Consider the following 26,621-nt stretch of genomic DNA (forward strand, 5'->3'; position numbering starts at 1 on the left):
GACAAACTGATAACTCTCTCAACACGTAATTAACCTAAGAAGACCAATAATGTAATAATTAATTACGTAATTACTCCAATGTAATTACCCATGTTTGATCTGCACTACGACGCCTAGTGAAGACAATGTTGCCAATTTACGCGGTATAATACAATCTAGGGTTGTACCACGGTGGTCTGGGGGGAGGGGGGGGGGGGAGGTTATCAACGGCAAATTGCCCGTGTACCCGTCACTTGCCACGCGAATGAAAAACTACCAGAGCTTAATTGCCAAGCGAATAATGGACACGAAACTCTAACCGTTAATAAGTAAATAAACCATTTTTCTCGAGCAGTTTGCGTTTTTAAAACTCCACGGCAAATTGGGCGCTTAGTACGGCAGCAATACAGTTTTGTCAAAGTAGTATTTTGTGGATATTGAAGTTTGCACTGTTTTGGAGGTTCTAGGGCCACGTGATTGCGCACAGTGGGCAATACAATTTATAATTATAGAATATTTAGATAGTCCACATTTAACTAAGTTTTTGTTAGTTTTTGTTAGTTTGCGATTGTTTATGTTATAGAGTTTGGTAAAATATTGATTTTTAAATAAACTGCTAAATCATTCAGACTGGCTACTATGTATAGAGTACCTTTGTTAATTAAAATCCTGTAAAATAAATGTAAATCATGATATCATATCACCGAGCCAAGGCGACCCTAGACAACTTGTCGTGCAAACAGATCAAGATTACAGACAGAAAAAGCTGCAAAAAGGGAATGGACTGTAATAAGTCATTCTTAAATTGTGACTTTTATTTACATCCACATTACTAAACATCTGTCGTTTATACTTTTGGAAACTTCAATATTATTATACAAGTACAGAAGCTGTTTTGACCAAGCTCACTGTTTCAGAAGGTTTTTTATTTTTTGGAACATTTATGCTAGTTTTGCAATATGGTTAAACAATAAATTGTGGATCAAACACCGAGTATGTTAATAACAGTAAAAGATTTATACACTTCATCCTATTTACTTTTCTACAGACTAAGCCAGCTGTTACTTCAAACAAAGTCCCGTACGGTACAGGAGACTCAATTTGTTTAAAGTTCAATAAAGTCATCTACGGTTTCCAACAAATATCCGTATTGCATTTTCATATTTGTTTTTTGAAATATTGGAAATTTAAGTAAGATAATTGTAATATTTCATCAAGAAAGCCTGAGAAACAAAAACGGATTGCGGCATTGAATTCAGCATAAAAAAGTAGTCTGAAATGATGGGTCACAACATCACCTTCATATTTAAATTAATTTATCACATTTCAAAATGGCAGATCCAAGATGGCGGCCAAAAAAATACATCCGTCATAACCAAGTGATAATAGGTCGACAATAAATGGTGGTGTATACTTATCTTTATCTAGCACTATTTTGAGATTATGGTCTTAGTTTGTAAATGCACAATGTTAAAATGGGCTAAAAATAAAGTTATAAAAAGTCCTCATAACTTTAGAACGGATCAAGATTTTTTAAAACTAATTGTGGCATTGTAATCAGCGTAAAATTCTAGTTTGAAACAATGGGTCACAACCCTACCTTTACATTTGAAAAAAAAATTTTGTATCCAATATGGCGGATCCAAGATGGCGGCCAAAAATGTTTATCCAGTCAAAATGAAGTACTTACTACACTACAATGATCTGACGTGGTCCGAAGTTGATATCTTAAGAAATGTAGAAAAAAGTAGGGGGGGAACTCATTTAAAATTCACCCTGTATAATAACAGAATGGTAAATTTTCTTATATATTTTAACACCCACTCTAAAGTAAATACAGTGATACAGGAACCAATACACGTCTAAATCAAACATAACGATAAATTAAAAACCATCGTAAGTAATTGTAGTTGAGAAGGATTAAAATACGAAATCCACTATTGTAATGAATAAAAAATTACTGTATTGTGCCAAATACTTTGACCGTTCCCATCTACATCATTAACCGCATTAGAGTACTAGTAAATTTTCCTTTCGTATTTATTTAACACAATTTTCTAACGTAACTAAAACTATGCCCCAATGAACCTCTGAAAATGATGCGCCAATGAACCTCTGAAAATAATGTGCCAATGAAAATGATGAGCTTAAGCTACCTAAATACAGAACGATACATTTAAAACGATTCTTCCAACATAAGCGATTTGAAACGAATTATTGTTTAGATAACATCACCCGATGCACACTCGCTGTTTGAGTTTTCAGAAAACGAATTGAACGAGATGGATTTCTGTTTACAAAGAAGAACGAGCAGATTATTGCTCGGGTAATTGTTTCAATTATTGCTCCTTGTGCCATTTGTATGTAAATTGCATTTTTGTGTTCGCAAATCCAAAGGACCCCGCAAACAACCCGATTTGCATTTCCCTTTTCCAAATAAATAGATTGCATTTGATCACTTTGCAAAACTCCCTGTCCGAATTTCCTCCTGGTTTAATGGCCAGATGGTTGCAATTTAATTTTTGTAAACAAGGGGATAAAGGGGTAATGTGTCTTAAATAGACGGGTTAGTGAGTGGATATGGTTGTCGTTAAATCATAAGTATAAAGGCGATTCGATCGAAAAATAGTAAATAGACTTTTTGATTAGTCGAAACTGTACCCAGCTATCTGTTAGCATTATGTGTTTAAGGTAATTCATGAAAACAGCTGATCTTAGTCAAAGCCCCCGTTTCATTATTTCTAAACTTTTCTATACACTCTTCAACATTAACGTAGTCAATCAAATATATTTTTATCAACGAAATACTAAAACAGCGGTATGGAAAATAAACGTAAACAAATTATGTTACTGGCCCGAAAGTAAACATTATTTTGACATACAACAGTTTTTTTTATCAGCCGTTTCAGTTCAGTTCCTAGAATTCAAAAGTTGTTTACTTTCATAACAACACTGGCGACGGACCAATCAGGTTCAAAGATTGAGAGAGAAGAAGTAAAATTTTAATATTTCGAACTTCAACTAATCAGCTGTGCAGGCTAATTTAATTGTTGAGCGGTGCAATTATTAGTGTTTGATACAATGTTTCGTTGAATCACTGTCAGTGACAATTGAGAGGTTATAAACGAAAACATAACCTCTCTTAAAAGCTATGAGTAGTGATTTTTTTGTAATTAAAACTCTGTTGTAGGTAAAGTAGTCTATGCGACTCGCGTAGATAGTGTTGACGACACTCGTAGAAGTTTTTAAATTTTCTACTCGTGTCATTAACACTATCTACGCAATCATTGTGTAAAATACCATAACAGAATTCGGACCAGTTACGTAGCTTATTTATGTTTTTAATAGGTACGGGGTTATGTTATAGCAGCCTTCGTGGTTTTATGCATAAATTGAATCAGGAAATCAACTAACGGGCAATTAATTGTCTAACTCCTATAAAATCATCAAATATGTTTTTACGTTTTTCAATTTGTTACAATTGGTAGTCCATCATCTAACAACTAATTGATTAGTACGTGTTTATTTAACAGTGTAGGCCTAATACATTGTTTTCTAATCAATGATTTTAGTATCTAGATTTCAGTGCGATGCTAAAGAAAATATGTGGCATATTACGACTACTCATTACAAAAATCTGTCGAAAATAGTTATTTGTGTAACTAGTGGTGAAAGTGGCACTTTGCTGCACACGAGTGCGGAATGATCTCGAGTGCAGCAAAGGCCTTTTTCACTCGTGTTACACATTATATTTTTCCTACAGTCACTATAAAGCATATAAATAATTAGTCTTTCAAAAACTATACAACAACACGTTTTTAGGTTCAGCTGGCAACACAAATGGTGCTCTAGAGAAAGTAGTACCCGCGGTCCGTATCACTCCGCTATTTTTCCTCGGCAAGAAATGTGCTCCGCGTTTTGAGAATATAGTTCCGTATGTTTTTGTAATTTGAAGTGGTTTCCGCACCTAAAAAAAATGCTTTAAAGGTATTTTCTTGTTTATTAAGATCGTAGGAATGTTTTAAAAACGTTTAAAAGAAAAGTTCAGAAATACCGAAACTATAAACACGAAATGACAGGATAAATCGTAGTTATAACAGTCAATCAGCTGCTCATAGTATTATTATCTTTAAGAGTTGCCAACCTATTTCCAAGCGTACACAGATTACGTGCATAATAGAACCACGCTGTTTGGTGTTGTTTCGTTGGAATCCTGATGTGCGGCAAAGTATAAACCGTACGACAAAGTATAAACCGTACAGCAAAGTATAAATATGTAGCAATTAGCAGCTTTCTGTACTTTAAACAGTAAAAGGAAGCCAACTTTGTCGGGTGACTGTAGGAAAAAGTTTTTTTTTTTATTCTACTCTTATGTCATTAGAGGAAAATCCGTAGTTTAGATTTAATCTGTGAGTTTACAGTTGGTAAAATACATAAAATAAGACGTAAAGTGAATAGCAGGAATAGTAGGATTTGCAGGAATTGAACTCGGGACCTCAGGGACCGTAGTCCTGCGCCCTACTACTAGACCGGCTCGCACCCCATCCACATAGGTAGTGGGTAAAACTATCTAGCAAAGTAAGATGTGAACTGGTACAGTACAAGAAAACATACCTCGAAATAATCTTCATCCAATCCATTCGGACGACAAAGAATATAGAGAATGAATTTAGTCTGGCTGTACTTATTTTTACTAGTATGTTTAAAAATATTGACTATACTACTCAAGTGTGCTGCAAAGACGCGACGCTTCAGTCAATGCTTGTATGCAAACAATCTTGCTCGAGGTCACGTAATATATCACGTGACCCAGCGACCCAGCTCACGTGACCAAGTAGCGTGACTCTAGCAGGAAAACTGCTCTATCAGGTTATTACTACTGTTGTCAAACACCGCATAAGCTGTAAATTCCGTTACTTTGCACACTGTAATCGCTAGTGTTACTTTTCTTCTAACTAGGTCTAACTTAACTGTCTGTGTCTCACGTTAGGTAGGGAAAAAGATAGGGTTTTATTTGCATTTGCTCATCCACCCAAGTTATCGCCTGGGGATCTGCCTCAATCACACAAATAAATAAGCTAATATCGCTTCAAGAAAAAGCCATAAGGACGATAGAATGCCTTCAACCATCAACAGACTGCAAACCCTACTTTACTTCCAACCGGATCCTAACCATCACATCCATCTATATCCTAGAAACCACCAAAATTCTCAAACTAAACCCCCCAAAAACCAGAGGAGACTGCCATAAATATAAACTTAGGAACACAGATCTAAATTTCGACATACAACAACACAGGCTAACTAAAACTAGTAAAACCCCCCAAATTGCTGGATCAAAAATTTTCAATGCCCTCCCTGATCACCTTAAACAAATAGCCAACACAACAACCTTCACAAGAAAATTAAAAGAATACCTGATTGAAAGACCATACTACACCCTAAAAGATTTCTTTGACGACCACAAACATCTCAACAAATGAACTCACCCACACCACACATACACACGCACACACAAACACACCTACCCTAACCTCAAGATTTGACAATTCCCTGGTCTTCAAGACTACGGAGAAGAGGAACCTGTATGTATGTATGTAGTTATGTAGGACGCTAGGTTCTAGCCTGGGATCGTTTTTCACTTTACTTCAGGCTAGATTAGGCGTCATAGGGGTTAGTCATCACTTGGATAAAATCCATTAGTGATTTTCCAGGATTTTAACCCGGGACCTCCAGTGTAAGGGTCCCGGCCACCGGTTGTAAATTCAGGGGTTATATTTATATAATATAAACAAACATAACCTAACCAAACTTCTATATGCGGATTAGGGCCAGAGGTGGCCGGTTCTCCGTTTCCCCGGTACCTCAAGGACCGTAGTCCTGCGCTCTGCGCTCTACTACTAGACCAGCTCGCACCCCATCCACATAGGTAGTGGGTAAAACTATATAGCAAAGCAAGATGTGAACTTGTACCGTACAAGAAAGAACGTGCAGTATTCGCCTATTAGGTATATTAATTATTATAGTTGTGCCAGGACGCAAACCCATGATATATTCAACCTGTTTTCGTCGACCGTCGCTCTACCGACGTGTTTGATGATTGTATTATATTAACGTGTTTTAAATTTCAAGTTTTAAATTGAGTTGCCTTCGTTGCCGATAGACGTATAATATTTTGTGCACAATCTAAAGGCTATTTCGAAGTGTTTCATGCATGTATGAGTGTTCTGACGCCAAATGAATGTTTGTCTACATCGTTCGATTGTATATTTCACAATGCTTTACTATTTCGCTAAACGATTAGAGAACAATCAAAACACGTATGAATAACTACTACAGTTGTGTTAAAACTGACGAAGAATTAGGTTAAGACGGAAAAAGTAGTTATCCAGAATATAGCTTCTAACTAGCGTGTTTCTTACTCTCATTATCGGTGTTCGCCAAAAGGTAGTTAACTAAAACGAATAATACATGAGCGTACAAACTAACAACACACTAATCAAGGTTAATTGTCAATTATATCGTATTAGTTTGGTCACGCACACCTCGGGACGTTGAAGTAGGTTGTGTATGTGTGTGTGTGTGTGTAGTTAGGTTGAAGGGTGCGTGCAGAGTCGAGTGAGATGTTATCAAAACACCATAAAACACGTGATAACTGTGACACGGCCCCAAACAAGCCATAACTTTCACCCTGCTTCTATAGTTTCTTGATTTTGGATACTACGTAAGGAGATTTTAAAGAATGTTTAGAGGGTAAGTTCTGTGTCATATCATACTTTCGTTGGACTTTAATACTGAACTAAAAAAACTTGGACTTGGATTTAACGATGATTCTCACTAAGTACAGAACAGAAGTATATAGCTTGGGTGAAAGGGAAATGATAATTTAACTCCCAAAATTTAAAATCCTGTATTCATTTTTAAACCATGACACTGTACTAGTTTTCAAACTTTTCCATGCAACGGCACATTCAAAATTGATTCCAATTTAATTTCAACATACAAATACTCGCCTCCTTTAGTTACTACATTGTATTATTTAGTTGAGAATGAAAGAATATATTACACATAAAATGGCCAAGTAATACCAATTTCTAAATAAATCTCTAAGATAAAGGCATTTATCATACATACTCGTAAAACAAAGTAGGTAACACATGATTGTACAGAGAAAAAATATAACTTTACTGAGGTGTTAATAATGTAGAACAAAAATGATTGTAAAAGAACAAAAACTTTACAGATGTTTGTTAAAAGCTTTGAATCAATTTACGTTGAATCAGAACATATTATATTATATTTAGATTCCCCCATGTTAATCTTAAGGGGAAAAACTAAACTTTTATGGAAGATCCTAACTAATAAAGATTTCAAAAAATTAAAAACACTATGCAAAACTACAGATCAGGGCAATTATTTTTAACACTTAAATAATTAAAATCGGTCTAAAAATGAGGGCATATTATATTGATAATTTTGTATTGACTTTAGTTGTTAATGTTTTGTAAGTAAAGGAAGACGGAATACTTGCCAATATTCTATATGAATTAGATTTTTATAAAAAAAAATAATGCAATTGGTACGAAAATAAGCAATAGATGAGAAAACTCGGTTTATTTAATGTTTTCCAAATAAAATACTGAACTTAAAGAGTTTACAACTGAATTATACATTAACATTACTCTACGCATTGCAAATGTACAGTCAATTTTCACTAAACGACGTTTTCACCTTACCTCGTTTTACAAACATAATACCACAAGACAAAGCCAATTTGAGAGGGTTTTGTAGGAGGGATTTACATCAAGACAAGTTTCTTGCGAAACCTTTTAAATCCGCTGCTGCTTCGTCTTTCCTTCCAGAAAATTGCTGAGCATTTCAACATTGCGTTGATTACCAATGGTGTATGTTATTCTTATTTTGATAAACAGTATTCTCATTTAGGAGTAGGATATTGTTTTTTTAATATTGACCGAAAATAGTTAGGGAATCGGTTGCAGCATCCTTCTAGCTAAACTTTATTTAATATTTTTTTAAATTAATACTTAATTGTGTTTTATTTACTAATTCACGATCAAATAGCATTTGAATTTTTTTTAATGGTTCGTTTTGTTATTTCATTACTAACTTATTCGTAAATTAAATATTGGCAACACCATTTTTGTCAGACATAAAAAAATCAAAATAGGTTACAGGTTAATTTTACAGTAGGAAGAGAGGTCTACTTCAATTTTTAAGCTTTAATATTAGAGTATTGATCATTTATTTGTATAAGTTTTCATAACATCTTATTTATGTTACCACACGCCACGCTCAAAATACCTCATAGAGAAAATTTCCAACCGTTATAGTTTCGACAAAACTTTAAAATGCCACCAAATTTCATCAATGTAATGACAACCAGTACATGGGGACTGTGCTGTGACTTGGTATAGCTAATTTCCATTGTACTCCTATATCGAGTAATCTCAGTATAATCTTTGCTCAATAGTAACAACTGATAATTTTTCCTTTGTATTGTATTTTGTAATTTGCTAGTAGACTGTGGATGGCTTCTTATAAACACATATTGGCACATATATATATATCTATAAGTCTTTTGATTACTGTTTCCTTCTTATTTTGTTCAACCAACATGATTACGGAAATCGTCAAAGCAGTTTTCGAGACCATTGTACAAGCATACAAGCAAACATTGCTCATATAAGATACGAACACTTTACACTATAACACAAACCCTAACAATAGCCTACGGATTCTGCAGCATCATTTAATCACTATCCCTTGCTTGTTGGGGATACTTTGCCAAACCCGAACAACGACGACCCTAGGGAACACTTGGCTAATACAGTCCTTCTAATTGAGTCACGGGCTTTTCGAATAAGAGGCTTTTTGTTTGGCATTAGTGGGGCTCTGACAGGTGACGTTCCCCACTTTATTTCCCTAAGCTTTAAAAGGACCGACACAATTTTGACACTGATTTGAAGCGGGTGCCCGCGGATAACGTTTTGTTATTTTGACGGCGTCACCGTTTATAGATAAGATTTTGACTCGTATCGATGGATGTTTAAATATTTGGGGGTTGATCTTTGAAAATGTTAGCCTCTGGATCACCTTTAGGAAAAAATTTAAACTGCCTAAAGTAATGTCAAGTGGTCCTGTTTAGTTTTTTTTATCTAGGCTACCATAGGTTTTGAACCTATTAGTTTATTTTCCAGCTGAAAACCAAATGAATACCCCTGATTTGGAAAAACGAAACATTTATTTAAAATACTTTGTCTAGATGGGATTTTTTCACGTGTTTATGAGTATTTGCAGCCAGTGATGAATAAACAGACTAACTTTTCATGTATTTTAAATCTTTTATTTAGGGCGATTTGTGGTGAATGCTTTACACATGTTTTTAAACATAATTTTTACCAATAGGTAAAACTCAGGTAGAGTTACTGAAACACTTGAAAAGCGTGTAAGATCCAAATAGCTCTACCATTTCATTACAGCTAAACAAATTACTCTCATAAACAAATAATTGTCCATGTCCATCTACTAACTACAAAGTGAATTAAACACAAAAACAAATTAAACATCCACACGAGTATAACGATGAACTAATTTGAAACTCCAGAAAACTAATTTAGCCTTTTCATTAACGAGTTACCACTATAAAAGTTTTAATTGCCGCATAAAGAGATATTGTGGTGTCAAAGTAAATTAAACCGTCGATAAATTGGCATAAGCAGACCTAGCTAAATAATAATCAACCGAACTAGTTAATACAGCCAATGAACATAAGCCTTCGGCTAGCCAATGATTGGCTTTTATTGCAGTTTGTAGACCATCTGTAATGCAATTAGGGTAATTATTGCCAACTTGATTAGTATTGTACTCTGTCTATGTTTATGCAGCTAAATAATGTGGCTAAATTGAGTTTATTGTGAATTTATCATTCGATGCAGTATGGGAAGTGTGTCAAATGAGTTTTTGAAAGTTGTTTATTTTTATCTTTCGAGATAGAACGGTTTAAGAGTCTTTGGAGTCTAGCGGCCATTTTGGATGATTTCAAACAGCTGTTGAAGGGTTATTTATTATCAAACAATATTTTTTTCAAATCCCAAAGTGTTTGAAATTTAAATATCTAGTGCACTGTGGGATCAACGATGTAAAAACTACTGGATTGCGCTCTCAGTAGCACTGCGGGCGCTGTTTTCGGTCTAGCTCCCCCCACCATCTACTGGCAGTAGCCGACGCAGCCCATACACTCACCATTGTAAAACAGACCTTTTTAAGTTGCTGCTCTGTTTAAATATATAGATATAAAATATTGCTAATACATGCCAAAAACTTTTACTATTCTAAACTTTATGTCTTCTTCTTTTCGTGCAAAAAATAACACATTTGAACTCTTAAAAACCCTACTACATTTGTCCAGTTTTTACCGCAAATCTATGCTTGACATTAACGTGATAGGCATACTTTTTTATGACCTATTTTGTAAGATACATTGTCATTAAACATTGAAAGAAAAAATATCGCGTTTACGTCAAACATTTACGTTACCACTGCGGCAAAAACTTAGCAAAATTATTCTAAATGTTTATGTACTAGTTTTTCGATTAATAAAATAGAATTTCAAACACAAATATTGTACTTTATATTTCTCCTTTGTAATCACTTATTATTTTACCATGTACAATTTGGAACTAGCAATATCAGTTGTCTAAAAAACTCTACAAAACGGGTTTAGTGAATTTGTAGTTTTAAAGAATTCAAATGGGTTATTTTCTGCAAGAAACAAAACAGACATAAAAGGTTTAACTAGTAAAAAGAGTTTGACAAGCGTTAGCAATATTTTATCCCTATAAATTTCAACAGTGCAGCAAATAAAAAGTGTGTTTTATAATGGTGAATGTATGGGCTGCGTCGGCTTCTGCCAGTAGGTGGTGGGGGAAGCTCGACCGCGCGGCCAACACTGAGCCAGCGATCCATGAGTTGTTTATATCGTTGTGTGGGATTATATATCTTTCTACTTTTGTAATTGTTATGAGTAATAACACCTAAGCTCCAAGGACTCCTCAGATTATGCAAACTCAATAAAAATCAACGCTTATGACAAACTCGTATTTTAGTGTCAATAATGATCATTAGATAAAGATTGATAATGATTATATGATGGTTAATGGTTTTTTAATAAAATAATTCTATTCAACATATATTACACTATACTTGCGACAATCTATGTGCACTTAACACACAACACACACACACAACTAACTTATTTTACTGAATTCTCAACGATTTTCATTGCATTATTTCAATAAATTTAATTTTAGGAGTGGTTATACATTATTGGAAACATTCGACGAAGAGGGTGGGATTTAAACTTGTAGTTTTTTCTCCACATGCGTGTCTCGATCCCATAATCCCGTGCGTGGGTTCTGGTTGATTTTTATGAAATATGATGCATAAGTGCCATCTGAGAATGTCTACTTATTTCCTCCCCTCGCATGTGGTTGAACACAAGTGGAAATGCGAGCGGATTACTGTAAAACATGTTATTGCGTAGCCGTACATTTCAGTAGACCTACTAGATTCATATTAAAAATATATTTTAGTTAAATCAATACAGCTTTTCGATAAGTTAAAAGCCACAATTGTAACTATTACACAAAAGTACTGTACCGAGAAATACGCTCTATGAAATCTCCCCTTAACAATCTTCTGCAGAAGCAGCATGACTCTGTGTGAGAAATAATTACGAGAAAATGTAGTATAAAACCCTCAACAATAAAGAAAACATTAGACAAATATTCTTCTGTGGACCTTTGTAACTACGAAGACACACCAATAACTGACTTTTTACTTACAATAGTTCGAAACAACTAACCTACTGTTTTGGAATATGAAGTCGGATTCAAAACAATTCTCTGTCAATTAAAAACCACATTGTAAATAACTTCACAAATGTTCTACAAAAGAAAATCGGACCTAAAACCATCCCCGGTTGGATCTCCGCCGCTATAAAGAATTACTATCCGTATCTTAATTTTAAATGTTCAATAGTTTTTTTTTACATTGAGCTATCAATTAATGATGCTATCTAACAAAAAGTTGTAAAAAGACTACGGTTTAGCACTTTCCACTCACAAAGAAACGCGAACAAATTGTAGTTGCTTTTAAACAAACACAAAAATAACAGTAGTTACAAATAGGCCAAACTACTATCAAAAGAAGACCGTAACTAAAACACTCCCTTGTGGAGCTCCGCAGTTATTTGTGGGGACATATCAAGTGTCGACTATGACTAATAACAATGCTCATAACGCTACTGACTCACAGACACGTGCCGGCTCTCACGACACGGAATATTAATTCGTCCCATCGACCAAACGTCTGTTCTGTTCACTTCATTTCGTCGATTCACCCTAATTGGTTTCGATTTGTCGCATGTTATTCGGTCGTGTGCTCCAAACACTGCCTCGGGTGCTACTTTCAGATGTGTCGCTTCGTTTCCGAGGGTAGTTTATTAGTTACTGGCTACAATGGGTTGAACGTCGGGTGTTTTGCTATAGTTAGGATCGTTCTACCTGTATTAAATGAAGTTTTTGTGTTATTAGCTGAGATTGGACACCATTAGAAGATACTTTAACACTAAACACTAGAGTGAAATTCAAAATTGACCAGTTTTTACCCACGTAATCAAACAAGCTTAACAATTTTGTTTCCTTCGTTGCAGTGTTGACACTTATTGTTTAACAGCTGTTTGACATTGCTTGAACCATAAAAGAACATTATCTCAACTGCGCACGATCTTACCTACAGTTTTAATTGAACTAAAGTTTAAGGAATGACTTTCAATATTAAACAATAAGTCGAGTGTTCTACAAGGGATATTTGGTTTTGGTAACGTTGTAGAATCAGTTAGACAATAATTTTAAAACACTATTAGTTTTTAACAATTATTTGTTCCTTAGTTATTGTTAATTACTATGTGGTTCAACTACTGGGTAGGCAACCAGAAATGGTCTAAAGTTCGACCTACCCTCACCTACTCTATCCTTCTTACTCTATCCTTACTTTTATTTCTTATTACACTAAAACTGCTTCTTAGTAGATTTTTGATGGTTCGAAACTGGACCCAACTATCCTTGATCATTGAGATTTGATAATGATCCTGACTGATGAAACAGGTGGTCTTCGTAAATAACAAATATACATAGATCATCTCACACTCGTCCTTCACACATATTTGTGTTCAAATAAGTTACGCGCCTAGGTGGCGTCCCCATCTCAATTGATAATGATAATGAAGTAATCATTACGGCAACATCTTAAACATTCAATTATATTTACACTTTTATTGATTCCAAACCACAATCAGAATAAAGGTTAGGATCTCAAAAGTTTCGAGTGAAGACAAACGGAGACAGGGTCACGCAAAGTCGCTGTCTTGCCGTTTAAATGGCGCCTGTTTACAAACTAGACTCACGACTCACGATAGTCACTTTGACAAGTTGAAAACCGCGGGACATTTGCTAACTTTGGATAATATGAAAGAGTGACTGATCATGAAATGGTCAGCCATGAGCTGTCGTTGTCTTGGATTGTTTTCCCAAGTGTGTGGACAATCAGTTGAATCCAACATATCGTAGCAAAGATAAAACATTGTGGTCGTGGCGATCGTACAACTTTTGTCTCTGGTTTAGCTGAGCAGACATGACAACCTTCTTTATTTTAAGGAAGGTTAAATTAAAGATCCATTAAGCCACGAACACATATTGGACATTATCTAGCTAGGCAGAGAGAGTGGATGGCACATTGAAAGGTTTGGTAAACTCTGGTCAAGTAGGTTTGTCTAACCTAAATACTCCTAAAGTAACCTCTCTTCTAAGGAAGTTGTGGTATTCATATTAATCCGATAGGCAGGGTAGTCTTTGGTTATTCAATCCCGAACCCCTTCAGGCTTTACTAACTAGGTCAGCAGTACCTCTACGACAATTTTAAGCTGGCACGGACCGGCTTTTCATACTTTTCATACTTTTGCCAATCCTTGAGCACAAACCCATTTTCTAAGCAGGTCAATATTGTAGTGCTGACCAAGTACTGGACAACTAGTCTTCTTAGGAACATTCAGTGTCTAAACAATAGTTTAGCAAGTTTCTTTTCTGCTTGTCGTCCGCCCTTTTGTGGCTGTTCCAGTACGTGTTAGAACATAGCTAGTACCGTAGACCCTTCATATAAGAAATGATGTGGACAAAATAAGCAATGCCACGCTCCGGAGAGCGTGGCATTGCTCTGAATAATGGCATTCCCTTGAAAGGCATGGCTCTGTAAACATTACTCTGAAAGGCATTAGAAGGCATCAATCCGAAAATTCAGCTACACTTTAATGTACTGCTCCAACAATATGCTTGATAAGGAACAAAAGGAATGCTGGAATAAGGCACTGTTCCCAAAAATGCGTCATTAAGGCCATTCCCCGAAAAATGTACCACTCTAAAAGGTACTGCTTTGAAAATGTTTTGAAGCAGTGGCTTTCGGAGATTTCTCTCGGAGCAAAGCTTGAATGTCATAGCATAACTTTAAATACTCACACAACTTAGTAAAATCATGACTTGGTCCCACTACATTGTATCAAGTTGCACCAAGGTAACAAGCTCACACAAAGCCCATTGTATAATTGAGCGGAGTGAGCGAGGCACTAAGTAACTTCATTAACCCGTCACGCGACCTGATGGCCGCCTCGCGTGCCTTCCCGCCAAATTGATTCCCGCCGCCGCGCGATGTTTGAATAGCTTTAATGCTGGTCCAAACTTGTTATGGCCTGCTTGGATTTATAGCCGTAACCGGAGCTGATAAGTCAAACTTTACTGCGCGGTTGTTGCTTCGTGTTTCATTGGGTGTTGTAAAAATGTTACCTCGGTACTTTTTACTTTACAGGGGTTGAAAAGTGTTTTATGATTCAGTTTCTTAATGTTAGAGTTGAGGTGTTTTGTAATATGATTGGAAGGTATTGGAAGGATCTTTTGTAACATAGGTATATTTTATCCTTTTTGAGTAAACATCACCACAAATCTATAAGTGGTATGATTATTTGTATTACATACGCATACCGAACAATAGATGATCATTATGTGTTTTATCTACGTAATTGTAATTTTTTAGTTTTTTTAAGGGAAAAGTCTTAACAGTGGTCTTGTTACTGTTTAGTCAACATTTTTTATGGCACCATTACTTAATAGCCCTGTGACAATTGTCTTCTAGGTGGAGGCTCGACTTCGCTAGAATCGAACCAGAGACCTTCACATTATAAGGCGAGCATTATACGCAGTCGGAGCAGACAGTAAACTTAGCTGTAAGAAGATCAGAAACTACACTTTAGTTGCCATCTTTTCCTGTGATACATAAGTAATATAAAGTAAATATTAAAGCTAAAAACCGAGATTACAAGAAAATAATCACTGTACAAGACAGTCTACCCAAATATTGATCACCTTCCCTACCTTACTTTTGCAAACTATATTATCAACAAGATATTAACAATATCTTGTATAAACTTCATTTAATAATTTATTCAGAGTTAATTTTGCTGGCCGCAAATCAATACCAAACACCCACTTTAATGAGCAAATTCCATCAAAGCCACTATCACATTGGGAGTCAGACTCAAAGCGGGTGTGGTGGCAGCAATGTCCGGCGTCAACAGTTTTTCAGCTGCACAGTTGGCCAAACTGTAATGGCTGTGATTGAGCTGGTAATTGCTTGCTAACCTGTTTACTCCGTGCAAAGCGTTCATTGGCTACTCTGCACTATCATACTCCACTGTCCCACTGTCCGTTGTTTGCCTAAACTGATTGCAGCCCAGACAAATTGACCTGACGAGCTCTAAAGGCTTCAGAACACCGAACTATTGAAAGGAGATTGTTATTAGCCGTGGTGTTATGTGATGATATGTGGTTTGTATAGAGGTAACTGACAAGAAATTAGGGTTAGTAGTTCAATACATAAACAACAAAAGTACACAACACAAGTAATAATTTTTACAAAAATAACCTCAGCAATTATCATATTGAAAATGTAGATAATATCACTGTTTTGTACTGTTTGTACCTAAAATTATTCTTATTACTTATTGGGTAGTTGTATGGTTCATTACTATTTATTTTTAGATCTCTGTACTATTTTTACGATACGAGTATCAGTATCGTTTAAGTCAGTACTGAAGGTGGAAATAAGAATATTATTATTTTTAGTAATGGGTTTTGTCAGTATAGGATGTCAATGCATATCCTAAACCCAATACATAAAAATCCTACAAGCCCGGCACCAAATTTATAAAAAAGGATTTACTATGACAAGATTATCTGCGTAAAGTTTGCTACAACAGAGGTTGTGTATATTCTTGTAGTTCTTTTTATGCTATACTATCTGCTGTACCCATGCTTTGCAAGGGGGGGGGTTCAATAGTGCTGCACTCTGTTGTTTTAACCCTGAAACGTGTTAATGCTATTGAATATCATAGAACCAAACTTGTTGGTTTATTTCAAACATTTGTCAATATTCTTTGTCTCTTTTTAAATATTAATACCCATCAGGTTAACATGGGAAACTCCAGAGCCACTGGGGCGGAGGGTTGTGTCCATTTTGCGGTCGTCCACTTACCGGTCAAGAATAAAATCGTCCATTTACCGGTCAACCCAAAAATCTGGAGGGGTGGGTCAAAAATAGTTTTCCATTTTGCGGTCACATATTTCTAAAATCCCGAGAACATGTGAGCCAGGTTGATGCGTCGGTATGTTGTACACCAATGCACCAATAGTATGTGACCAAAAACTATGCAGCCACCCACATGCTTTATTTTTGACTTAACAATTTCTTTTGCAAAATTAGTTTACCTGTTGTCTGCAAGGGTGTAACACCTACGTGTTGGATAATTACTGTATTATTTAAGTTCGAATTATATAGTTAGTGGAGTTTTGTATTTCGTGTTATTGTTAACTGTTTTTAATTAAGTGCTACAATGGAATTAACTGATGTGTATATAGCCTACTTGTTTGTATATAGACTAGTTTTTTTTTTAATAAACGGCCATTTATAATATCATCAGACATGATTTGTGATTTACGAAGAATATGTTTGTTGGTAAAAAAGTGGCTCCGTCTACAACAATTCGTGAAGATCTAAAACTCGACATCTGCAAACAATCAAGAACTGTTGCTGCTCTGTATGGAACCTATTCATTCAAAATAGTCAGGTATTCTAGGAATTGAAACCTGACCGCAAAATGGAAAACCTCCCCCCCCAGGGCCTCCTCACCCCCACACTTGACCGGTAAATGGACTGACCGGTAAATGGACTGACCGCAAAATGGAAGACACCGGGGCGGAGCCCCATGAGATTTCAAGAATGGGAAAGGATATAAACCTTTCTCAGGGGTGTATACAACAGCCAACCACTTCCCAGAGTTTCATTTTAATCACATTACAGGTTTGGTATTGCATAAAGGACAAACTACATACATGGGATTTTCTCGTGTATAGATGTGCGAAAACCGAGAACGTCTATTTCAGATTAAAAACCATCTCATCACTAAACGCATGATGAAATAAAATCCTATACGAATAGTAAAAACAAAATACCTTCCAACCGGAACATCTTTCGAGAAAACTTAATTAAGTACTAAGTTTAGTAAGTATTTTTCATATATACATCTAAAAATTCGATTACCTTAGTCAAAATTACACTCCAATAAAGACATCCCATACTCAATCAAACAGTTAGTATTTAAACCGGAATCGTAGCTGCCATTCAAACACCCCAATCCGTCTTTCGATTTGAAAGACAAACCACTTAACCAACAAAAGAATAAACCGACTAATAAAAGCCATTCGACACGTTAAGCGATCATTAATCCGTGGCATTTAAGAGTAAATTAAACAGGTCTACTGTATTGTTTCTGGGTGGAAAGGACGCCGGAGATCGTATCGGAGCCGTTAGTACGTCAGGCCGCCGCGCCGCGCTAGTGTAGCGTTATTAACTAAATTATGCCGGAATACATTAACCGTTCAATCAAATCCCGACTGAGCCGGTAGAGTAGGCGGCTGTTCATTTAATTGACGACAGCTCCACAGATTACGGACTTAGCTCCGCGTTCTGTGTCGATTCTACGGCTTAATATACGGCTGGAGATATGTGTTGTCGTCAAATACCGGAAAAGCGGTTTAGGCAACTGTCACTCCCAATCCTGCGTCGCGGTTCGAATTTGTCTCACGTGGAACAGGAATTAGGGATAAATGTGAAAGACTTGTTGACGAAGGTGTAAAGGTCGTTTAGTTTAGAAAAGTTTACATTTAAAGTTTGTGTAGTCATTTTTTTGAAAAGTTTTTCAATTCACCATTTTTCAATTGTGTTCTGGTTTAATTTCAGCTCCAACGTAAACTCAATTATATAATATTGGTCAGAACAAACAAAACGACGAATATGATTGGGATAACTGTTTTTTTTTAGATATTTGACAAATGTCTTCTGAAACAGTTAAAATGCTAGAACACAGATTGACGTGTTCATGTTCTGCCTTAGTTTAACTTGGGGAGCTTTCCTAGGACATCTAGTTCACCGATAGCAAAACCCAAATTTGTATGTTTCTCCTTAAAATTTTAAAAAATTGCTTTATTGTAAAGCTAAGCGATACGGTAACATACCATGGTGAGATCACGGATTAAATAAATTGTATATCTATATATTTATCACAGTAGTTGACGTTTAAACTAATCATAAACAGTCAACTGAACTGTTTACGATTTTAAAACGTTTACCTAAACAATCCAACATCTCTTCTATGTGGATTCTTTTCCCCGAAATCCATTTCACAAACCTTTTATTACGATCTTCCGTAATGCATTAAGAACCAACCGAAAAAAAACTAAAACAAAAAACCTAGTTAATTTGAGTGGTACAAAAAGTGGGGCAGATGATATGTTTGCGCAGGTAGTTGTAATGGGGCCGCGAGAGTTAATAAAATGTTTAATCTGGCGCTGTGGGCGGGGCCGCGCTAATGCATCAATTAAACAAGTCACTGCGCATGCCTAGTGTCTGCGACGGCGCGATGCTTTTAAGATAAGACGTCTAGATCTGAGAGGAGGGACCGGCCTAATTGACTGCGCCTGTTGTCGATACAACGTATACACGTGTTAATTATGCTCAACTCCCGCGCACCGCGCTGCCACGTTCTGCTGGATTGTGGTGTTAATTTAAACTGGACAAGCCAAGTAAAAATGGATTAAGTCAATCATAATGTACATAGGAGTGTGTATACAAACTTAAACATATGCATCCAAAGAGAGTACTTTGGTACTATACCTACCACAATATGATAATTATAACCTAACCTAACCCAACCTAATGGTGGATTATGTTTTAGGTTAGGTTAGGAAGATTTTGTTAGTTAAACTAATTAAAATCTTATTTGGAAGTCGATCCATAGTTGTGGTCAGTGTAATACCAAAGTACCCCAAAAAGCTATACAAATTTGTAAATGAGCTGTATATTGTAAATTTTGATTATGTTCCAAACAGTGTAATGCTAGTTTCAAAATAACCGATCTATTTTTATTGTTTTTTTTTTACTTAACAATAAATACAATTAAACTATCATATATTTCTGTACCATCATTTTGACCGAATAAGTTCCTTTGGCAAATGTGGCTTTACAAAATTAGTATCTTTACTCGAGCTTTGTAACTGGGTAAACATTAATTTTTGTTTATAAATAAGTAAAATACATTATTCCTAACTGTTTTTATGGTATCATACCAATTCGGAATTAACATTAAAATGGTTGTACGGCATTAAAGATAACTATGCCCATTGTAGAATCTCCATTGACATATGAATAGCATAGTAATTGACATCATAATGTTTTTTATATGTGTAAGTATGGTTAATAATTTCGATCAATTATAAATTGTTACTTGGACTGAGTGAGTTTTAAATTCAATTAAAAATGTAGGGAACATAATTATTTAGAGTAAGAAAATAATTGTAATAATGGGCAAAGCAGATTTTAAAATAGTTTTCTGTGTTAATCATTAACGTTTCTCAATTTAAATCCTTTAGTAACACGATAATTGTTTAAATACAATGTAATACAAACCTAGTTGAACAGTTAACTTGGATCAAAATAATTTACCCAAGCCTAATGGATCCCACCACTTTACTCATCGATCAATTTACTTTTCGAGTCAGAAAATCTAGGTTCCAATAAAGCATGTCCTCCAAACGCCCTCAGTTAATTTGTCTGGGCTGCAATCAGTTTGGGCAAACAACGGACAGTGGGACAGTGGAGTCGTGATAGTGCAGAGTAGCCAATGAACGCTTTGCACGGAGTAAACAGGTTAGCAAGCAATTACCAGCTCAATCACAGCCATTACAGTTTGGCCAACTGTGCAGCTGAAAAACTGTTGACGCCGGACATTGCTGCCACCACACCCGCTTTGAGTCTGACTCCCAATGTGATAGTGGCTTTGAGCTATTTTCTTGTTGTGTTGATTGGTCGTTTCTACGCTGTTGTTCAGTGTGTGTGGTGTTTGTAATAAATTATTTTGCTTCTGAGAAAATATGGTTTATGTATATGTTGAAGTGAATACAGTCAATGATGATTTGTTATTGCATTTGTATTGTTTATGCAAATTTTAATAGGAATCTACATTTTTTATGCTAGTTGATTATTTTATACAGTATTAAATTATAAAGTATTAAGTATTAGACTGGGACGGGTGGCGTCGTCCTGTAATCCAGCTACTAGGAGGTCACGAATTGTGGATAATTATAGGGATGCACTGTGGATGCGATGCTCCCTGGTGTGGGTTAACGTCCGCAATAGTGAGTACTATGACTATCCACAGTACTATCCTAATAATTAGACCAATTCGTTAATTACGAGGAAAAAATGTGGTTCGGATTCCACAATAAACTGTAGGTCCCTTAGTTGCCATTAGCTTTATGGGCTATTAATTAACAGCTGTGTCTAAGGAACATGTCGGCCTTAGTCACTAACAAGACTACAAGATCGCGCCACTCATCCTACACTCATCCTTCACTCATATTTGGGTTAAAATACGCACATAGTGGCGTCCCCATCTTAAATAATTGATAATTGATATAAAGAATCAATGTGGGTGTGGTGAATTTGAATTTTTTGAAGCAAACCTAACCAGTGTAAACTCATATTCACTTAACCAAATTATTAATATAACGACGCTATTGACTTCTCCCATGATTGAACCAACAACCTTTCAAGCAAGCATTATAATAATCTCATACTTCTAAAGTAATTGCGGTTTCGGAATAAAACATTTACATTTTGCGCCGCAGTAGCAAACAATAGAACAAAATCGACAACTCCAGATTGAGTAACGATTTCGAAAAGTGTCAATCCGTAGGGTCGTAACCTTAGATAATTGAAGTATAATTAATCCTTCCAGGATGTCATATTTGCTGACAAGTCCATTAGCAAAACCCACTGTCGCAGCGCGCGCCGCCTTGCCACGAGTGACTTTGACATAGGACAGACTGAGCCGACGTGCACGATAGAGTGAGATAGATCTGATTTAGGTTAGCAAGCTTACCATATTATAGAGCTGATAGAAAGTTTACATAAAGGCAAAGGTCAGTAGGAGCCATCGATGGTAGGAGCACATGACGTAATAAAACGTATAAGATGAAAATCATTTAGTTAAGTTGATCATAAGTCATATTTTAAATGGGTTGATAGAATTGCATCTTTGAAGGGTGGGAAAAACGTTGTGACCTTAAATGTTTTGTTTATTTTAACGAATTCCGATATAAGGAATATACTATTTCAGGCCTCATCATAAGACTAGAACCCGGGACCTCTATAATGGTTCATTTTGATGTCTGCATGGACTGTAATAAAGTAGTCTGCAGTTAAACGATCAATGATGAAAACCAAATCTGTTGTCTGGAGAGTTTTGACTATTACTAAAAAATATAAGGAATTAAAAACTTAAACTTCACCTTACCCAGGACTCAAGCTTCCACAATAGGAACTAACCTCCGGAGGAACCAACTTTCTAATATCAAAATACACGAAACTAATAAAAAACTTATTGATCTTATAGCTAAAAACTATGTATATAAGTGATCCTTAAAAAAGAGTAACAAAATAAGTTTGTGCTGAGTCAAATTGATATGACGGTTTAGTGAAAAATTCAACCGCATCACGACTATGATGCCTTCAGATTAGACTCCTAAAATATATGTTGTGTGTAAAATTAAAAATCTTCAATTTTAACTAATCTTACAATCGTTCCAGGCGAGAACAGCTGCAACTCCTCGGACGCCCCTCTCACAGTCAACACAGACCTAGACCGGAGGTTTCGCGAGGACAGTGACGACGACGGGGGCGGAGTCCTCGGCAACCCAGGAGACCAGGGGTCCGGAGTGTCCAGCAGCCGAGGGGGTGGAGCCCCCATGTCACCGGACAAGAAGAAACATCGGAGGAACCGTACGACGTTCACCACCTACCAGCTGCACGAGCTGGAGCGGGCCTTTGAGAAGTCTCACTACCCTGATGTGTACAGCCGAGAGGAGTTGGCGATGAAAGTCAATCTGCCGGAGGTCCGAGTACAGGTGAGAAGAAGGAAAAGAAAAAGTTTATATACTAACTTAACACCCTAGGAAGTTAAGCGGTAGTCTGTATCCGTTTACGTTACTTAAGGCTAGAGCTAGAGGGTTGGGAGAGTATCTTCTGGAGGGTTGGAGCGAACCTTATACAGGTCCGAGTACAGGTGAGTAAGAGGAAGAAGAAGGGTATGTTTAAGTACGTACTACCTCAGAGTAATACTCTGAAGACGCAAAGCTATTGTCTGTAACAGTTTACGTTACTTCAGGGCTAGAGGGTTGGGTTGGTATTACTTCGATCATTGGGCATTGACTACCAATACTCCAGGTCACTCTCCAAAGGAAGATTTTAGGGTGTGTACCAGTAGCACATGCCAGCAGCATTTCCTTTATGAGAACTCCAAACGCTTTTCGAAGTGAAAGAGGGTTCAACCCAAATTAAAAGTTATTTATGGACTATCTTTGAAAATGACATACAGCCATTAGGTAAAACATTAAGCCAAATGGTAATGGGCAAGTGATCCAATTAAGCTTGAGCTTTTTTTATATGATAAAGTGGGCTATTTGATTGGAACCGACAGGTTTTGTACGATTATAAGGTCTTTTTGAAAGTCATTCTACTTTATAATGTAGAAGCTGATACGAACCTGTGTTTATTAATCAAATTCAAAATTAATTTAAGTTCACAAGTATTATATAAATTAGATGATAGATGAGTATATTTATATTACCTCATTCATTTACAAATAATAATGGAAAAACAAAAGAAACAAAAGACAAACAAAAGAAATGCTGTATGTAAAGTTGTATTACTCAAGATACATATTAAATTATGTTAGATCACGGTATGAATGTAGACTATTAGGAAATAGTTTAATAAAAACTTGCTTCCCAGACAAAATACAAAATAAGACAAATTCAAACTGCAAAATTAAGCAAGAAAAATGGAACACTAACTTTAAATACACAACACGAGGTAAACTAATTCAAGTCATATTCACCGATATAGCATGTCGTCATGTCTCTCTCTATTTTAAAACAAGTCACAGCAAAGAAAGACGCGAAGGAAAAACGAACAGAGATTTAAATAATTCAAAAATATTCCGGAGACATTAGAGGTAAGCGGTGCAGGGCTCCGAACTCCGAATGGGTTCGGTACACCGAAAAGATGTCCCCGATTTCCATATCTCGGTCCCGGTACACTATAAGTCTCCGTTAATATTTATACTGATTTGTCATGTAACATTTTTCAACCGGGCGTATTTTTGTATGTAGCTTGATTCGATGGCAATATAAATCTGAAAGGCTCGATACGTGAAGGGCTGCACGCTACGGCGCCACTTCACATAAACAAGACTTTTTATCCCCCTTTGTGACAATTAGGTGGGATTATTTAGGTTGTGGGGAATAGCGGTTGATACGATTTTATTCCTTGGATGGTCGTCTGTCCCGTTAAAAAAACAAAACATAAAGTCTGCATTCGTTTTCACCACTTACCGTTTGTCATTTTCCCCTTCTTTAATTTTATTTCAGCTCTCTCCTTAGAGTCTTTATGCGACGGGACGTTTTGTTTCTGTTTTAACTACCAGAAGCTCTGATGAGTCAGCGTTTGCATGTTTAGGTTGGATTTTTATTCGTAGCATCGGTTTCACTGGAGGAAATTGTGGAGTTTATGTCTGAGCGGTTTCGCCCGTTACATTGTAGGCATTTAAAGTAATGTAGAAAACAACCTTCACAATTGCTTATAGATTTTTATCCGTTGACTGCAAAACACCGCTTCAGTTTTTGGATGGGCTTAATGGACACAAAATATTTGTCAGCTGTTGGCTTAGTGCAAATGTAAAATACTTTTGATTTGGGAAAACGTAATAAAAGAAACACAACTGACCCCCCTCGGTACATATACAGTTAACAGTCTTCAAGTTTTTTAATGAATATTTTTGTGTACAAACAGCAAAGGATAGAAAATTCTGTTAAGTCCTATTACTGTAATTGAAAAGTTATGATCCAATCATGCTTTCTCATTCAATTTTAGCATTATATGTCCAAACAGAGACTGTTACGTTGTATTTGAAATGTAAAGATATTTTATAAAATATTCAATTTTTTGGAGTAAATTGTTGTGGTTCATATTTGTATTTTACCAGTATCGAGAATCCTGCAAAACTTTTTGTTTAAATTGTAAACATATTTTAATAAAAAAAAGTAGGGAAAAAACTACTTCAAAGAACTGAATGAAAACAAGTAATTAAAAATACACTCATACAATTGGCTATTCAATAGTCAAAGATACAACTAAAAATGCATGTGGAATATTAGAATAGTAGAGTGTTCATTGCTACATCAATGAACACTACTAATTTTTCAACTCGATTCTCTAAAACCATCCATCTCTACACCGCCTCAAACCCGTCGTGGAACGAGAAAAACGCAATTGGCATTCAATAAACCCGGCTCGCCGACATGTAAGGAAATCTTTCTCTAATGCTAAGCGGATTGGCGAAATTGCATCAATAAGTTGCGGCAACGTTTGCGAAAACTCGCGATTTGATTCGTCAAGAAAATAATTTCGTATAATCGCGTATCGAAGCCACCAGGGTTAGGGTTTAGGGTGGGTTTGGGTGCGAGGGTGGGTGGGGGGAGGGGTATAACCCACCCCTCGACAAAAGATAAACGATAAATACAAATGCTGATATTTTTCCCGACCCCGACTTGTCGGGGGTTGCTCACCGCATTTTATGCTCTCCTCTTCGCATAAGACCATATTCCAATCAATTCGGTTTATTTTTGCCCGACCCCGATTCCTGACTGTCTTCTCGTATTACCACCCTAATTTAAAGTTTGCATGCTCCAAACGATGTTACGGGTTTTAATGCAGGGATTCGTGAATGTTTACCCGTGTTGTACGTTTTTATTTGGAGGCTGTGTTGGATTTTTTATTGACCCTATTCAGTGAATGTTATAGTTTTCCTATGAAACAAACCGATTCTAAACAGGCAATTTAATGAATCTTATTTTAAAAAAAATACGAATTATGTAGCCTGTTTATTTCAAATGGCTCAGTTAGTAATTTTGTAATTCGTTTTGAGTACCTTGTATTTGATATACAAATCTCAAATGCCCAAAAAATGTGTACTGTATAAAATTTGAATTAAACTATTAAAATCTATCATTAATTTATGAATATATCAAGTAATAACTATCCCATACTTGAAATATGACTTAAAATTTCGAATAAACTAAATTATCCGCATTACGATTTTATGAGTTAAAATACGTTGCTAGAAGTTGTAAGATGTCGTGATACTGTTCCAGTTAGTATTTGGCGTTTCTATGTGATAACAAATGAGTAACTCTTGTTCAACTAAAGTAATGAAAGATTCCGTTCAAGTTAGGCAAGCAAGAAAATATGATATTCCTTTCTGCATTTACTCATATGTATTTGGTTCAATTTTAATGTAGTCCAATAACTTTTTAAAATATTATCTCCATAGCAGGATGATTTATTTTGCATACAAAGCTCTCACACAATGAAAGCATAGGACTGTTAGAACTAAGGGGGTTTTTTAATTTAAATCATACCTATATGGTTTTCAACGTTAAAACTGTTTCGTAACCAGTCGCTCAAATACAATACAACCAGTTATTTATAATTGATACAAATCAGTGTAGAATAATAAAATAAAAATGTTTCCATCCCACTAAAGTCAAACAATCCAAACATCTCGAAGGTCAAGCATATGGATTTTTTAATTCTTATTTTTGTCTTGTTATTATTCTTGTTGTCATGATGTTGTTGATATATATGCTTAGTACTGTTGTTTCTGTGAGGAATGAACTCTCTTATTTGCTGCTCTTGTGAGTCCTGATGGTCTACCTAATTGTATCAGTAGAGTTTTCACTTATGCTGTACTACATAATAAAGAATATGTACTAGTTCACCTCTTGCTCTCATGGATACGTTCACGCACATGCTCCAAAAATAAGTGAACTTGAAAAGTCAGG

The 26,621-nt window shown here is 35.9% G+C and overlaps 1 protein-coding gene across 1 annotated transcript in view; it reads left to right on the forward strand.

The window, feature by feature from the left end:
* Nucleotides 1-26,621, forward strand: part of LOC128997387 (retinal homeobox protein Rx1-like) — a 56,910-nt gene that overhangs the window by 8,805 nt on the left and 21,484 nt on the right. Inside the window, exon 2 of the mRNA XM_054423024.1 lies at nucleotides 22,309-22,625. Coding sequence (XP_054278999.1) covers nucleotides 22,309-22,625 — 317 coding nt within the window. The remainder of the gene's footprint in view (nucleotides 1-22,308; nucleotides 22,626-26,621) is intronic.

The sequence above is a fragment of the Macrosteles quadrilineatus genome, unplaced genomic scaffold, assembly GCF_028750875.1.
Source record: "Macrosteles quadrilineatus isolate MER2022 unplaced genomic scaffold, UCM_ALF_1.0 Scaffold_6__1_contigs__length_79288215, whole genome shotgun sequence".
Taxonomy (NCBI): domain Eukaryota; kingdom Metazoa; phylum Arthropoda; class Insecta; order Hemiptera; family Cicadellidae; genus Macrosteles; species Macrosteles quadrilineatus.